This window comes from Stegostoma tigrinum, chromosome 28, assembly GCF_030684315.1.
Source record: "Stegostoma tigrinum isolate sSteTig4 chromosome 28, sSteTig4.hap1, whole genome shotgun sequence".
Classification (NCBI taxonomy): domain Eukaryota; kingdom Metazoa; phylum Chordata; class Chondrichthyes; order Orectolobiformes; family Stegostomatidae; genus Stegostoma; species Stegostoma tigrinum.
Genome location: NC_081381.1, coordinates 21,087,539 through 21,104,350, shown reverse-complemented (window position 1 = coordinate 21,104,350; position 16,812 = coordinate 21,087,539). Strand labels below are relative to the sequence as shown.

At 40.3% G+C, this 16,812-nt stretch overlaps 1 protein-coding gene across 6 annotated transcripts; it reads right to left on the bottom strand.

The window, feature by feature from the left end:
• Positions 1 to 1,058: 1,058 nt before the first annotated feature.
• On the bottom strand, positions 1,059 to 9,591 carry LOC125466574 (actin-like). Of its 6 annotated transcripts, none has more exons than XM_048561220.2 (2): positions 9,564 to 9,591; positions 1,059 to 2,336 (listed from the first exon to the last, which is right to left on the bottom strand). In XM_048561220.2, exons 1-2 carry the CDS (start codon positions 9,589 to 9,591, stop codon positions 1,237 to 1,239), a joined length of 1,128 nt encoding a protein of 375 aa, XP_048417177.1. In that variant the 3' UTR covers positions 1,059 to 1,236. The 6 variants fall into 6 exon arrangements, with proteins under 6 accessions (XP_048417177.1, XP_048417176.1, XP_048417180.1 ...); XM_048561219.2 differs by having other exon boundaries at positions 1,059 to 2,346; positions 9,574 to 9,591; XM_048561223.2 differs by lacking the exon at positions 9,564 to 9,591 and having other exon boundaries at positions 1,059 to 1,564; positions 1,751 to 2,427.
• Between the last annotated feature and the right edge of the window lie 7,221 nt (positions 9,592 to 16,812).

Here is a 16,812-nt window from a genome sequence, read left to right as displayed (position 1 = left end):
AGTTGTTAAAGTTAAAGCTGAGATTGTTTCAAATGTTGACATTTTGTTTGTCAACGTGTATGATGATTATTTTGAACTAGGCCTGAAACGTCAGCTTTTGTGCTCCAAAGATGCTGCTTGGCCTGCTGCGTTCATCCAGCTCCACACTTTGTTATCTCAGATTCTCCAGCATCTGCAGTTCTTATTATCCCTTCATTATCAACTTCTGCCTATTGTGCTCTGCCATTTTGAAATAATGTGATGCTTAGGAAATTAAAGCTTTCCTTGTGTGTTGTTTAAAGAAAGTTTGATAATTATTTATGTAATGATGAATTCTTCTGATCCTGTTGCTAAGTCCACATAATCTGTATGTCAATAGACAAAGAAGATGTTATTGTTGACTGTATCAAATAATAAATAAGTTCATGAGAAAAATTAAAATAAACTCCCGAAAACCAAAAGATAGCCTCTGAAACCCAAAAGGTAGCAGTCCAGAAAATTTCAAGAAGATTCTCAGAGAGAAAAGAAAATAATCCTTCCCTTTCACATGGGCGTAAAAGATCCAACGATATTATTGAAAGAAGGGAAAGAGTGGCGATCCTTGGTAAACTGCTAGTAGTTGTCACTCTAACCAGACAGAAGCCCTTTGCCTATTTGCGTGGAGTCTGGAACAAACAGTTTTCTGTTGATTTCTAGTTAGAGAACAGAAAATGTTTTAATAATGTTGATGTACAAAGCTAACAATATATCCTTGCTCACCAATTCTGCGTTACATTTTTTGTCCTAATTTATAAGTATCAAATGAAAATATGTCTAAAATTCAATTTAGGAAACAGAATTACATTCAGTTGGAAAAGTTTCCTCCATTCTGTAGGTTTAAAATCTTGCAGCTGTAACAGTGAAGCGTTACACTGTAACCATGGTGAAGGTTACACTCACAAGTGTAAATACGGACACAGATTTGTAATGGGAATAAGTTGACACAGAAATGTTACAAAAACACAACAGCACGCATTAAAATTCCGTACACGAGGAGTGCACATGGACATAAGCTTTTTTAATAACTCATAAACATTTGGATATCTACCTGGGCGATGTCTTGTTACAATCTAACAGCAGTTAAAGCCAGAGCAACCCACAACCAAAGTCATTCAGAAATATGAGTTCCGGTCATTTATTTTTCATTTAACATTAAGAAACTACGGCCGATTAAAGTATCTGCTATTCTTAGCGATAGCTGTTATCTTACAGGCGTTCCTAAAAACATTTTCTGTGAACCACACACGACCCCATCTCCAAGTATTCGCAAGCAGTAATCCACATTTCCTGAAAAGACGTCAAGCAGGTTAGAATGGAAGCCCCAATCCAGACGGAGTATTTCCTCTCAGGTGGGGCGATGACTTTGACCGGCACTCCAGTGGGAGCCAGGAACTGCAGTTCCTTCAAAAGCCTTTCGTCCAGACCTGGGAAAAGCGTGGAGCCACCTGAAAGCAGCACGTTTGAATGGAGATACTTTCTCAGATCAATGTCGCACTTCAAGATACTCTTGTAGACTAGCCTGTGAACACCAGGGCACTCCAACCCCACGCTGGCTGGACAGAAGAGGATCTCCGGGGCTCTGAAAAGCTGGCTTTGGATCTGAATGACATTTCCATCCGGCAGCTTATATTCCTTCTGAATGTCTTCTCGTTTCTTCCTGATCTCCAGCTGTGGATCGACCGCTACGTAGCACAGTTTCTCCTTAATGTCCTTCACAATTTCCCTCTCTGCCGAGGAGATGAATGTATGGCCAACTTCCATCAAAATCCTGACAAAGTACTGGGTGATGTCTCTGCCGGCCAGGTCGAACCTGTAGACGGCGTGGGGGAGGCAGTAACCTTCATAGATGGGCACGGTGTGGGTCACTCCATCCCCGCTGTCCATCACTAAGCCGGTGGTCCTCCCTGAAGCGTACAGAGCAAGGACAGCCTGCACCGCCACATACATTGCCGGGACCTTGAAGCATTCAAACATCATCTCGGTCATGATCTCTCGGTTGTGTAAAGGGTTCAAGGGGGCTTCTGTCAGCAGCACCGGCCTTTCGTGCGATTTTAAGCGCAGTTCACAATCATAGACATGCCTCCAGATCTTTTCCATATCGTCCCAGGAGACCACTATGCCATGTTTAATTGGATATTTCAAACTCAAGACCCCCCTTTTGGCTTGTGCTTCTTCCCCGACATAATACTCCTTGTGACCAGCGCCTAGCATTGTAGCCTTGGCTTTGGGACGTCCTACAATGGATGTAATCACCGACCTCGGGGCATTGTCCCCGGCTATCCCTGCCTTACAGATACCCGAGCCGTTGTCAATGATCACAGCAGAGTTGTCCATGGTTTTGGTCCCGTTCGGACCAGTGGCGAAGCTGGGGAGGGTCAGTCTCACCTGAAGGAAGGTAACGAGATTGCAGAGTTCTCTCTTGATGAAGTCACAGAGCCAGGCCGGGTTCCTTCCTTCTATGAAGCAACAAGAGGGACGTAGCCAGGAGTCTGTTACCTCCTCTGCTCTCCGGACCCATTGTTACGCCGGATTGTTACGCAAAGGCGGATACACTGGCAACGCAAGTAGCGCTTGGTACTGACCAATGCTTAAAAGCCAAAGAGAAGCAATAGCAAATACCAAGAACATAGGAGAAATAGGAGACAAACAACACGATAATGGAGAACAATGCCATACTGAAGACAGATGGTGGAGTTTGTCCAAAAGACAGGCAATAGTGATTAATTCACATCATCATTAGAAGGGGAGTAAGTCACTGAATTAGTAGAGCTTCACCCACTCATTCAGTAATGTCATGGCTGCTCTGCTTGTGGCCTTAGCTCTATTTTCCTGCCTGAACCTTCACAGCTCTCTGCTTCCATGTCAATCAAAAATCTGACTCAACCTGAAATATATTGAATGAACCAACCAGTAATGCTATGGGTGGAAGACATTTCTCAAGATTCAAGACCCGCTGGGAAGAGAAATTTGTACTCAGTGCTCTTAAATAGAAGGCCCTTTACTTTGAAACTGTGAACCGCAATCTTTGATTCTGCAGAGAGGAAATATGAAGCAAGTATCCTGTCAAATGCTCTCAAAATCTTGCATTTCAATAAGATTATTGTTTGTTCTTCCGTGCTCCAGAAATCAGCCTAATAAACATTCTCTGAGCCGCTTTTAATGCAAGCATTTCCCTCTTTAAGTGAGGAGATCAAATCTGTGTACAGTACTTCAGGTAGAGTCTCACCAATGTCATGTACAGTTGAACCAGGACTTCTCTACTTTTATACTCCATTCTCCTGGAAATAAGGCCAACATTTAATTTTTCTTCCAAACTACTTGCTGTTCCTGTATTCTAACTTGATTGTTAAAAAAGAATTCATGAACACAAGTACCTAGATCCTGGTCTGCCACAGCATTTTACAGTCTCTCTTCATCGAAAAATATTTGCTTTCTTATTATCATCAAAGTGGGCAAGCTCACATTTTTTTCCAGACTACACTTAAACTGCGAATTGTGTTGCCCACCCACATAATTTATCCAAGTTCATTGTTAAACTCTTTCTATCCTCTTCACAGCTTATGTTAGTATCAACCTTTGGATCAACAAAACCTTTGGCTGCAACAAAGTTGGTGCCTTCATCCAAGTCATGATTCTAGATCATAAATAGTTAAAGCCCTGGGATTGCAGTATCCCACAAGTAACAGTTTACCATGCTGAAGGTGATCTGTTTACTCTGGCTCTCTTAGCTGCTTGTTAGCAAGTTCTCTGTCCCAAGCTAATATATAATTCTTAAATCAGCAATCTTATATTCTGCAGTAGCCTTTTATTTGGCACGTTATGAAGTGACATTTGGATATTCAAATACTAGTTTCTCTTCATCCACCCAGCTTTTTGCATTCTCCAATAATTCTAACTTTATTAAACATGCTTTCCCTTTCACAAAACCATGTAAACTCTGCCTGATTGAATTATGATTTTCAAAATATCCCCCCTCAGAACTTTTTCTGTCATTTTTAGAATGGCAGATGTTAGACAAAATGGTCTATAGATTCCTGTTTCCTGTCTTCCTCATTTTTCTGTTTTTTGAGTTTAATAACTATTGTTGGAGTCCCTGGATGTCAGCAAGCATCACTTTCTATAATATCACAGTAAATAATAACAGTAAACAGGTTAAAATTTCAACACATCCTCAAGAAATTACTGTCAGCTCATAGTCATTTGATCTTCCCAGTGATCATATAAACTGTTATTTCTATGTTCGTATTAACACTTTATACCATATCTATCCCCAAACATTACATTTTGTATAAATCTCCTTAACCTAAGTATTCCCCGAGTGTCTAATCTCAGAGAAATCAGCTACAAGGGCTTCACTATTCATAGAATCCCTATAGTGTGGAAACAGACCCAACAAGTCCACACCAAACCTCAGAGCATCCCTCCCAGACCCATCCCCCTATAGCCCACGTAATCTACATATCCCTGAACACTATGGACAATTTAGCATAGCCAATCCACCTAAACTGCACATCTTTGGACTGTGGGAGGAAACCCAGGCACCCAGAGGAAACCCACACAGACACAGGGAGAATGTACAAACTCCACACAGACAGTCTCCTGAGGCTGGAATTGAACCCGGGTCCCTGGTGCTCTGAGGCAGCAGTGCTAACCACTGTGTAGCCCCATGGGGTATTTTTGGCTTTCTCAGTGGAAGTTGAGGATTTGAACTGCCTATGAGTTCCCTTGAATTCTACTGAGAAAAGTGTGAATTGTCACTTGATACAAATTTACCATTCAGGTCATCTTCCATGTTTTCCAAATAACTCTGTAGATGGTTGCATCCATGTAATATCTAGTGCACACCCATTCCTCATCACTGTCCCAATTTGTGTCTCTGCAAAATAGGATTATGAATGTGGTCTTTCCGGACTGTTTGGTGATCAGGGATGGGGTCATAATTGAGGAGGTAGTGTTTTCTTCAAGTTATCAACCTTAATGATTTAGTCGTAATTCCATTCTGCCTCCAGCCTACAGGTCTGGTAACTTGAGTACTCTCTGATGATTATTGTAACACCAAGTTAGATTGAAAGCATTTATCTTACCCTAAGGTTGAATAGTTTGGAGCGATCAGGTGGGTCAGAGCCATTAAATGGATATGATGCATGTAACAGAGAGAGTTGTAGTCCAAGTGGGATACATGTGCAGTGGCAGTGTTAGTGATGGACCTGTGAATTTGAGACAGCAGAAAGAAAAGGGTGGGCACCCTGTTTCACCAGAAGACAGCAGTCGACCCAGTCTGCAATTTGCATCTAAGCTGCCTTGGTTTGGCAGCATGGCCTCCGCTCTTGGTCACTGGGAAAAAAGTACTCCACTCTTCAGCAAATGCTAAGGGCATGGACAAGTTTCCGACAATAATACTGATGACTTGTGCATCAACCCCAGTCACTACCCTAACTAAGCCCAGCGACAGCACTAGTGATTACCTGGTAATGTAGACAATTCCACGGTTTCATCCTGCATACTAAAAGAAAGATAATTTTAACCAGTCAGTTTGCTGCCTGATCGGTCTACTCTCAATCATAAGAACATAAGAACTAAGAGCAGGAATAGGAAAATCAGCCCCTCAATCCTGCTCCATCATTTGATATGATCATGGCTGATATCACCTTGACCTCAACTCCACTTTCCTGTCTACTCTGCATGATCCTTTAACCTGTTGTGAATTAAAAAGATCTGTCTAGTTTCTCCTTAAATTTACTCAATGTCTCAGCACCCACTGTACTCTGGGGTACTGAATTCCACAGATTCACAATCCTTTGGGAGAAATGATTTCTCCTTATCTCTGTTTCCAATCCATTACCTCTTATCCTAAAATTATACCCTCTCATTCTAGATTGCCCCAAAAGAGAAAACATCCTCATCACATCTACTTTGAACATCAGTAAAGTGATGGAAGTGATCAATGGCAATGTTTTCAGGCAGCATTTTCTAAGCAATAATCTGCTCACTGATGTTTAGATTGGGTTCCATCAGTGCCATTCAGTCTCGAGCCTCTTTCCAGCCTTGGTCCAAACAAGGACAAAAGAGCTAAAGTTCAGAAGTGAAGTGAGAGTGACAAACTTTGACATCAAGGCCACATTTGACTGAGGGTGGTATAAAGCAGCACTGAAGTCAATGGGAATTCAGGAATGGGGGTGGGGAAATTGAAGTGATCTCTCCAGTTCTTGCTATGCACATAGGAAGATGATTGTGGTTGTTGGAACTCTGTCATCTCACCCCCAGGATATCTCTGCAGGAGTTCCTCAGGGTAATGTCCTAGGTTGATACATATTCAACTACTCCATCACTGACCATCCTCTATCACAAGGTCAGTGTTAGGGATATTTGCTGATGATTACATAATGTTTCAAAGCCATTTGTAACTCCTCAGGCACTGAAGCAGTTAACATCCACTGCAGCCAGACCTGGACAATATCCAAGCTTAGACTAATAATTGGCAAGTAACATTCATGCCAGGAAATGACCAACAAGAGAGAATCTAACTATCATCTCTTGATTTTCAATGGCACTACCATCACTCAATTCTCAATATCAACATTCTCGGGATTACAATTGACCGGAAACTGAATTGATTGAGACATATGAATATGGTGGCCAGAATATCTCAGGCTTGGAATCCTGCAATGGCTATCTCACCTCCTGGTGCCCCAAAACATATCTGCCATCTACATAGCACAAGTCAAGAGTGTGATCGAATATTCCCCATTTTCCCGAATGAGTGCAGCCTCAACAACAGGCAAGAAGGTTGACATGGTTCAGGACAAAGCAACTCGCTGGGGATTGGCACCACATCCACAAACATTTATTCCCTTCACCACTGATGCATCTACCAACTGCACTACAGAAATTCACCAAGCGTCCCTAGATAGCACCTTCCAAACCCACAGCCATTACCACCTCGGATTCAAGGGGAACACATACACGGGAATGCAGACTCCTCTCCAAGCCACTAACCACTTTAACTTGGAAATATATTGCCCTTTTTCAATATCGCTGTGTCAAAATTCTGCAACTCCCCCACTGAAAGCTTAGTGGGTGTACTGCATCAAATGGACCACAGTCTGAAAGGCAGCTCGCCATTACCTTCTCAAGCATATTTGGGATAGGCAATAATTCTTGGCCCAGCCAGCAAATCTCACTTGCCCTGAAGGAATTTAAAAAAAAACCAGACCAAGAGAGTTGATTGTATTGAAATGCAATTATTTATAATTTTCCCTTCTGGTCTGCTGTAGAAATCTGGACTTCACTTTTAAAAAGTCCTTATGTGGAGCATACTGCTGTGTTGTACCATTGAAACATGGTATCAGAAGTGACACTGATGTGATTATTACAAAGGTGTAAGAATGTACAGCTACTGAGACATATGTGCAGAACTGTGACCTGTCACTGGAGGAAAGAAAAGAACAATAACGTAAGAGATAACTCAATGTGGAGCTGGAGAAGCACAGCAGGCCAGGCAGCATCAGGGGAGCAAGAAATTTGACGTTTCAGGTTAGAACCCTTCTTCAGAAATGAAGGGTCCTGACCTGAAACATCAACTTTTTTGGTCCTCTGATGCTGCCTGGTCTGCTATGCTCCTCCAGCTCTACGCTTTGTTATCTCTGACTCCAGCATCAGCAGTTCTTACTATCTCGCAACAAAGTAAGACATGGATAAAACACTAGTCAAGACAAAATGGCTACAGCTTTGTTCTTAGCAGCTTCTGCACCAGTGTCAGGATTCGAAGCAAAACTGGAATTTCTTCCATGTACAATAGCAAAATTATGAAATTATGGTGGATTTACTGAGGAAACCATATCATTTGCATATTACTATGCTTTAATCACTGCTGGAAAGAGACTATATTAAAATATATTCCACCCTAAATCACTCTGAAAGAGCAGAAAGAACACATGGAAAAATTCCAAAATTTGAAGGCATGCTTTGAGTCCCAAGATAATGTTACTTACGTGTGGTACATATTCAACATTAAGGATTAAAATGCAAAAGTTACCATTGATTAGTACTTAACATCATTAATTCAGCTTGCAGGCACCCATGACTTTGTCATGGGTACTGATGATGCAATTAAAGACAGAATTGTATTTGAGATAAGAGATCCTGCAATGACAGGACACCCACTAGGAGTGGAGAAAGTTACACTTGGGAACAATCAATGCGCAGAAGTGCTGAGGTTGTGAATCAGCAGCAGGAGCATATCCATAGCAGAGCAAACCAGGTCTTAGATTTTGCTGACGAATCTGCCAGGCATCAAAAGGATGTGGGAGGAGTCCACCAATATTCCCAGTGCCATGCTGAATGTGGAACGAATGTGCTCAGCTGCCTCGATAGTCAGGTTGGTGACCAGTATAGACAGCCAAATCTCTCACATTCAGGGCCTGCACTGAATTGTTTTATCCAAGGGTGCTCAGCATCATTATGAAAGTGACTTAGAGATGAACATCCCTGACTTCACTCCAGGTGCCACTTCGTCTCAGGGAGACAGAGTGATGCCAGCTGATATCCAGTGAGATCAACACAAAAGACCCATTATAAGATTCTTCACGGGGCACAGCAGATGTGCCTGGCCCCTTTACTTCTCCCCTCTATGTGGTTTCAAAGCCCACAGCAGTTCAATTCAAGAGTTTAGTTGCCATGTTACTATGTTATGCATCCAGATAGGATGCATTCTATGGTGCATCTATAAAAATTAGTAAGAATCCTTGTGGACATGCCGAATTTCCTCAGCCGCCTGAGAAAGTAAAGATTTCACTGTGCTTTCTTGAATGTTGCATCGATATAGGTGGACCAGGACAAATTGTTGGTGATCATCCCTCCCAGGACTTTGATGCTGTTGACCGTCTCCACCTCAGCACCATTGATACAGACAGGAGCACACCGTCCACTCCTTTTCCTGAAGTCAATGGCCAACTCCTTCATTTTGCTGATGTTGATGGAGAGATGTTGTCTTTGCACTATACCACTAAGTACTCAATCTCTCTCTTGCACTCCGTCATTGTTGGAGATCTGACCTAAAGTGGTGGTGTTGACAGCAAACTTATAAATGTGTGGAATTTGGCCACACAGTCACACCATGGCTGAATATGCAGGCTTGTGTGCAATGGTGTGCGGATTATGGTGGAGCTGATGTTGCTTAGTCTTATTGATTGCGATTGATGAGTCAGGAAGTTGAGGATCCAGTTACAGAGAGGGAAGGAAAAGGACACCTCGTTGAACCCTGTGGGCTACTGCTGTTGAACTGTGTTCCCCTAATTACTTTTTTCTCCAGCCACAAACTCTGTAATTTTTTGTTTATCTATGTCAGGGAGCAGGTGATGGATGTATTAATTAAGAATAGATTGGGTTTGAAATAATTGTGTAAATATGGGGAGATAGTAATCAGTGAGAGTTTGATGGAGTGTAGCTAACTGAAATAAAATGGTCACATCAAAGTATTGAGTTAGTTTCTGTTTAAAGAGTCTTTTAAAAAGTATAACTTGAGTGATATGCAGGCTCTGCCTCTGATGTATGTATATCCTCCCCATCCTTCATGTTCTGTTTTGAATTGCTACCCATGTGGCCTCTTTGACTTGCACTCTTTTCCTGTTTTTGTTGAGCCTCTTTATAAAAAATAATAATGTTTCCACTTTACCCATGCCTTGGTTGGCCCTTGCCAACATAGAGGTCTCCTATTCATTGTGAGGTGCCATCCTATTATCTCCATCTGCCCCCTTACAGTGTCACCATTCCCTCAATAAGCCAATATAATGAAGTTTATACCAAGACCTGAATTGCCTGCTTTCCCTCGAACACCATGAATTACCTTCTGAAAAGCTCCTTGACCACCACTGAGTAAGAACTCAGGACTATGTGCGCCCACCCGCCCACCCCCACCATGACTGACTTGATAGGACAGCCCCAGCTGACCATGAACCAGACCTTAAATATCTCCATTGCACTGAAACTGATTTATCTGTAATCCCCAGATTGGTTGCAACTGTCCTGCAAGATTGACTGTGTCCCAGTCCTTGGATTGATAGGACGCAGAACCTCAGACTGTGGTAGGAAAAATTGCCTGGCCAACCATGGTCAATCCCCACATTAGAATCATATGAGTCTCTTGCCTGGTTGTGGCAGCATCTTCTGTTTGACTCACACCATTAAGGAATGCTCCCCTTTGAGTTCCACGTGGCCATTTGCTTAAAGATCATGTGGTGTGTTTGCTGGCATATAGCACAGGACATACACTGACATGTCTGTCCACTTGATTTTCCATGCTCACCATTGTGACAAGTGCCTGCCTCTTATTTTGTGTTGAAAAGAAATGCAAGCTAAAAGGCTGTCAGCCTGTAACTGAGCAATAAAAGCAAGGCAACCTGTCGAGAAACTGGTAGCCTATAAGTCTTTATGTTAGGCAATGTTACCTAAGAAAGCAATGAGAAGTACACAGAGGGTGGCAGCCTCAGGTAAGTACAAAATAACTGAGCACTAAGAAAGCAAGATAAGGTCCATAAGATGCATCCTGTGCAGATGGATGAGGTGTGTGTGTGTGTGTGTGTGTGTGTGTGTGTGTGTATGTGTGTCCATCCCTGCGTGCAAAGTAAACTGGCAGAAGCATGCAAACAATAGGTATTCTTCAGCACCAAAATAAAGTGTTAAGGACTGAAGTGGTGTGTGAGTTGGTCCAAGACCATGCATTATAATGTGGTGAGAATGGAATTTTGCCAATATTGTGCATGTTTGATCTAAGGAGATCTAAGACCATGGAGCATGCAGATATGTTATTATGGGAAGCAGATGATGACTGGGACAATTATTCGGTGAGCTGCAGCAGCCAGGTATCCACATTGATCTACATGTCAGACTCTCTCATTTCTTGGAAAAGGAGAGGATAATTGGAAGTGCTTTATAAATAAGGCAAGTTGGGGCTTTGATGAGAAGCAAATGCCTTGAAATAAGATAGTTGCTGCTTATTCACAAGAATCTAAAACCAACAGTTCAAACTTGTGGGGGAGATTTCAAATATTTTTCTTGATGATGGTATTCTGATTTTTCTTCATTTTCCCTGTTATTTTCTCACCTTTCTTGCTGTTGCTTGTACCAAACACTCATATGTTGGCTTTAATGGTCATTACAAGCCAGGGAGTTAACCTGGAAATTTCTAGCCAGTGTGAAATGGTCATATACCAAGTTATGCTATTAATGAACATTGCTTCTGAATTTTTAAACGAATCCTGCAAGTTTTGAACTTGTATCTTTGTCTTCAAATTCTTTCAAAGCCTTGTCACCCCACATCCCAATAACCTCCTCCAGCCTTATCACATCCCCAGAACACAAGTTCTGAGGAAGGGTCACCGGACCCGAAACATGAACTCTGATTCTTTTCTTCACAGATTGTGCCAGACCTGCTGAGCTTTTCCATTAACCTCTGTTTTGTCCTTGATTTACAGCATCTGCAGTTATTTTGGTTTTTACAATTTTTCTTGTTCATCCCCATTTCTTCTTAGAGTCTTGCAGTGATTATTTCTTTAAATGGCCAGGCCCAATGTTCCCTAAACTTCTCTCTCCTCCAATCTCTCTTCTATGAGACACCCTCTCTTTTACTAAATTGCTGGCCACCTTCCTTCTTAAGAATAATATTCCTCCTGCATCTGAGGGACAATTTACAACATTATAGGCATTTGCAAACATAACTTATTGCTGTTGATTAGCAATAAATTCTAATCATTCTCCTCATTGAAATATTACTCTTTGCTTGCTGGGCAGTACATAAAAATATGCTCCAATTCTGTGTCTGTACATTTTTGCAGGGAGTTTCCCATGTGGAAGAAAGATTTATGTAGCAATTTTGGTTGAAGTTTTAACCAAAAATAAAATGTTTTTGTTTGATCATTTTAAATTTCAGTATCTGGAAAGAATATAAAACATTTATAAAATTTATATTTCCGGTGTTTTTCTTCGTCAGTGCAACCTCAATAAGGAGATCTAAGTGACTTGTTTCATTGCAAGCTATATTTTCTCAACATGTCAGTTCATGCCAATTCATTAGATCAATTTTTAATTGGTCAACTGACCCAAGAGCTTATGCTTTGTGAAGCCCATTTAAAATAGGTGATGTTTAGAATCATGTTTGGAATAAAAATTTTGATTTAATTCCATGACTTCTCTTCCTTTCTACCTAAAGTCTCATAGATTCTGGAAAAATCCAAGTGGTTTGGAAAACTGCCAAAGTCACACATTTATTGAAAAAAGCAAACGTGACCAAAAGTTATTAAATATGGGCCAGTTAGCTTAACATCTGTCATTGGGAAAATGTTAATATCTGTTATAAAGTATAAGATAGCAGAGCAATTAGAAATCAATAATGTGATCAGAGTTAGCTTGGTCTCAATAAGGGAAAATCATACCTTAAAAAAATTACAATAATTCTTTGAGGAGGTAACAAGTAAAATAGATAAAGGGGAAGAAGTGGATGCAATATATTTGGATTTTCAGAACATGTTTGGTAAGGTACTATACATTAGGTTACTTAATATGATGAGAACCCACGATGTTGGAGGCAATGGTTAACTAATTATAAGACAGAGTTGGGATAAGGATGGCAAACTGTAATGAATGTTATGCCACAGGGATCAGTTTGAGGGGCACAATTATTTTCAAGATATACTAATGACTTGAATGAGGACAGTGAAGGTGCAATAGCCAAGATCTCAGATGACACAAAAATAGTTAGAAAGGCAAATAGTGAGGATGTCAGAAAGAATCTGAAGAGAGATTTGACAGGTTAAACAAATGAGTGAAAACTCAGCAGATGAAATATAACGTAGGGAAATGTAAGGTTATGTACTTTGTCAGGAAGAGTAGAAGAGTTGAATATTATTTAAATGGTAAAAGATGGCAGAAAGGAAAGGAATTTGGCAGTCATTGTTCATGAATCACAAGAAACTGGCATCCAATTTCAGCTGGTAATAGGGAAGGCAAATGGAATGTTGGCCTTTATTACAAAGTGAATGGAATACAAAAGCAGGGAGGTTTGTTAAAACTATAAAATGACTAGTCAAGTCTCAGCTGGAATGCTATGAACAGTTTTGGTAGCCTTATTTAAGGATAACTAGAAATTGAATAACAAGAAGAGTTGAATGTAATAAAGTAAAGAGTCCTTGGATATTGCTCATGCTCAGATTTAGTTTTAGATTTTTGATTTTAGATTTTATTGTTACAGTTGCTCAAGTGCAGGAAGACAGTGAAAATTATAATGTCACCACACATCGCACCATCTTAGGTACCAAGGTACCCAGGTACAAAAAAAAAGGTACAAAGTAATCAGGGAAATGAGAGTTAAGAAGTAAGCATTTTTTCATAGAATAGCAGAAAAAAATTGTTTACATTGAAGTCTTTAGTAGTTTAAACTAGGAAAATAAAGGAGTAAGTCAAGAGTTCAACAAGCTTTGATGAGTTATCTGCTTATCCCACTCTGCAGGGAGACCCCAGCTGTCTGTTCTCAACACCATCACCACAAATGCCATTGCTGCTGCTGAAATTGCCACCTTTCCGATCTCCTTCAGTGCCTTTGAAATGTGCCCAGGCAGGATCCATTTGCACACTGAACAGAGACACCTCCATGAGCCAAGAGGAGACCAGCCAACATATTGCCAAGAAACCAGGCTGAGAGCCTCTCTGATGAAGGGTCTAGGCCCGAAACGTCAGCTTTTGTGCTCCTGAGATGCTGCTTGGCCTGCTGTGTTCATCCAGCCTCACATTTTATTATCTTGGAATCAACAGCATCTGCAGTTCCCATTATCTCTGAGAGCCGCTTATCTCTATTGGAGTAAAGTCAGTGCTCTGGTGCCCTTGGAGAGGGAGTAAGAGGTGCCCACTGGCTCACTTAAGGTTTTTCATGATTGGTGGGCACCCCAGGGGCTGGGGTATATTAATAATCTTTCTGAAGACATTTTAATTTAAAATTCTTTCAGCTTCTTTTGAAATTTTGAATTAAGTTACAGTGCTCCATGTGTTTTATTTAAATTTGGTTTGAATTAGTCAAATTTATGGTTTATTAAAATAATACTTAGGTATGCATACAAAGAACAGTTAGCCAGCCAACACAAAGGGAGTGGGATTGAGAACAAAAAGGAAATTTAGAATAGAGAGTGCTGTCACAAGTAATAAACTGTGTCCACCAAAAGCATTCTTGTTGTGGTATATTCTTCACAAATACTCTTGGTGGTCTCCCAAAATTGATAAAAGAAGATGGGTTTCTGAAAACTGAGGGTGGGGATTAAGGTTTACTTTTGGAGTTGGATTACCTTGAGAAGACGATGATTGATGAGTCTTTTTAATAGAGAAGATTGAAACAGGTTTAAAGTCAACAAATGATTTACCCCTGCTATTTTGTGAGGTGAAATCTTATGATTAGTAGAAAATAGACATCAATCATAGAGGAAGCAAGGAAAACTCCTTGTACTCCTGCTTCTTATCAGAAGCAGGATCAGACATCCAGCAACTTGACACGAAAGAAGGCTTCAGCATTTGTTAAACTTTATTGGAAAATATAAATGAAAGATTACTTACTGAATGACTATGGGGCTTGGTCATGCACTAGTAAATTCAGAAAATTGGATAATTCTTCCACAGCAGACTCCGTCATGGAGTTTATTGATAAGATCACACCAATTCCATGAGGAAGTTCTTCTATGTATACCAGCTGAAAGTTCCACCTTCTCAACCTCTCTTCTCATCTGAGGTGGATGACTCTCAAGCTAAGCCACCACCAGCCATTTCTATCTCATAAGAGAGTGGCCTAATGGTCCCCTAGTACTATGGGGACTTTATCTTGATGGTTTTTCAACTTCTACAGGGTTTATTATATTTTCAGTGGGAAGAAACGATAAATTTTGTCTATTAACCTGATCACTAAATGAATCGATGGAGGAGTTAAAAGCTCCTAGGCTATGGAGACATTTTACCAACACTTTAAAGTATCACTTAGATAAAGGACAATTGAAGAAGACAACGCACCGATAGAATGCTATATTGATAACCACTTGTAGTGGGACAATCTCCATTTGACAAAGTGCACTGGAAGAGAGGTTGACAATTGACTATAAAAGAGATGTTGGAAAGAAAATAAACTTTATTTTTAAAATGTAGAGAAACAAGGCAGTCTTAACATCCTTGCAGAGAAAACGCCTATGTTACGAGTCCAGTGATGCTTCATTGAAACTTCATTATTAAGATGGTTTACAATAAGAAGTGCATGTACAAAGAAATTATTGGATGTACTGAAAAGGGGCATCTTGCTTTAAAGTGAAGGATGAGAACATGAAAATATTCATGTTATAATCTTTTTGATGTTTTTAATTTTTGAGGCAGGGAATATGGAATTTTTCACTGATTGATTGCAAACAAAATATATTAACATTTGTTATTTTCTCTTATCAATGCTGTTTTGTTATGGTCCCAGCTGGCTGTAGTGTTAAACAAGGTTACTGTTAAACAAATCCCAGAGTAAAACTTGGCTTGATAGAACATAAGTTTTATTTTTGTAATTTAGTTTCTATGGTGATCAGTTACTGAGCATATTCACAATAGGCTACCATTGTATTCATATCAAAACAGCCTAAGTTTATTACATAGGAGAATTTTAAAATATTCTGGATATACATGACAACTTAGGAAGATCCTATCATAAACACAAGAACAAAGACTCATTCCCTTTTTCCAATAAAATCCTTCATAGACACACAGCCCCAGTGAAGTATCACTTTATTGTGTCCTAGTAAACATATAAGATGGTAAGCATTTCCTTTTGATGTTTTGCTACACCTTCAGAAATAGAGGCCGGATAACTCACTGACTTTCTCAACCAACTCTGAATAAAAGGCTCAAAGCATTTTTCAGCTTCATCTATTTGGAACACAAATACCACTTCAGGCTTATTTCAGGCCCTGTTTGCTGGAAAACGAACGAAAACTCAGCTGCCAAACACAGAAGTTGATGAAAAAGCTCAGCAGGTCTGAAAGCATTTGTGAAGAGAAATCAAAGTTTTGGTCTGAGGAAGGGTCACCTGGCCCTGAAACGTTAACTTTGATTTCTCTTCACAGATGCTGCCAGACCTGCTGAGCTTTTCCAGCAATTTCTGTTTCTGTTTCTGATTTATAGCATCTGCAGTTCTTTTAGTTTTTAAACCTAAGCTGCCCGTCTGCTGGCTTGGGTCTTTTCTTCTGAACTCTAAACTTCCTTGTTCTCTATTTCTGTCACTTACAAAAATTCAACAAATTTATAAATATTTCATCAATTATCTCACCAGGTAGCTTATCTTGCCATTTAGCTTAAGTCACACGCTTTCTTGGGAATAGTGTTTTGAATTCCAGCAATGGGCAAAAAATGCTGCCCTATTCAGTACCACCCACCTACCATGAATAAATAAAAGCATTAGTTAAGGAATAAAGGGCCAGACCATTGACCCTGCCCTGCCATTCTGGATCATGGTTGATCACCTCATTTTTGCCATTTTCCTGCATTAGCTCCATTTCCCTGAATGACGTTAAGCTCCAGAAATATATTGATTTTTATCTTGAACTTCTTCAATTATTGAGCTTCCATTGGTCTCTGGGGTAGAAAGTTCCAAAGATTAGTCATATTCTAAGTGAAGACATTTCTTCTCATGTTAGTGGCTTTCTCCTTATCTTGCGATTACGCTCCCAGCTTAGAGATTCACCAGATAGATGAGACATCCAATCTCTATCCATATAGTCATGCCCTGAAAAAAAA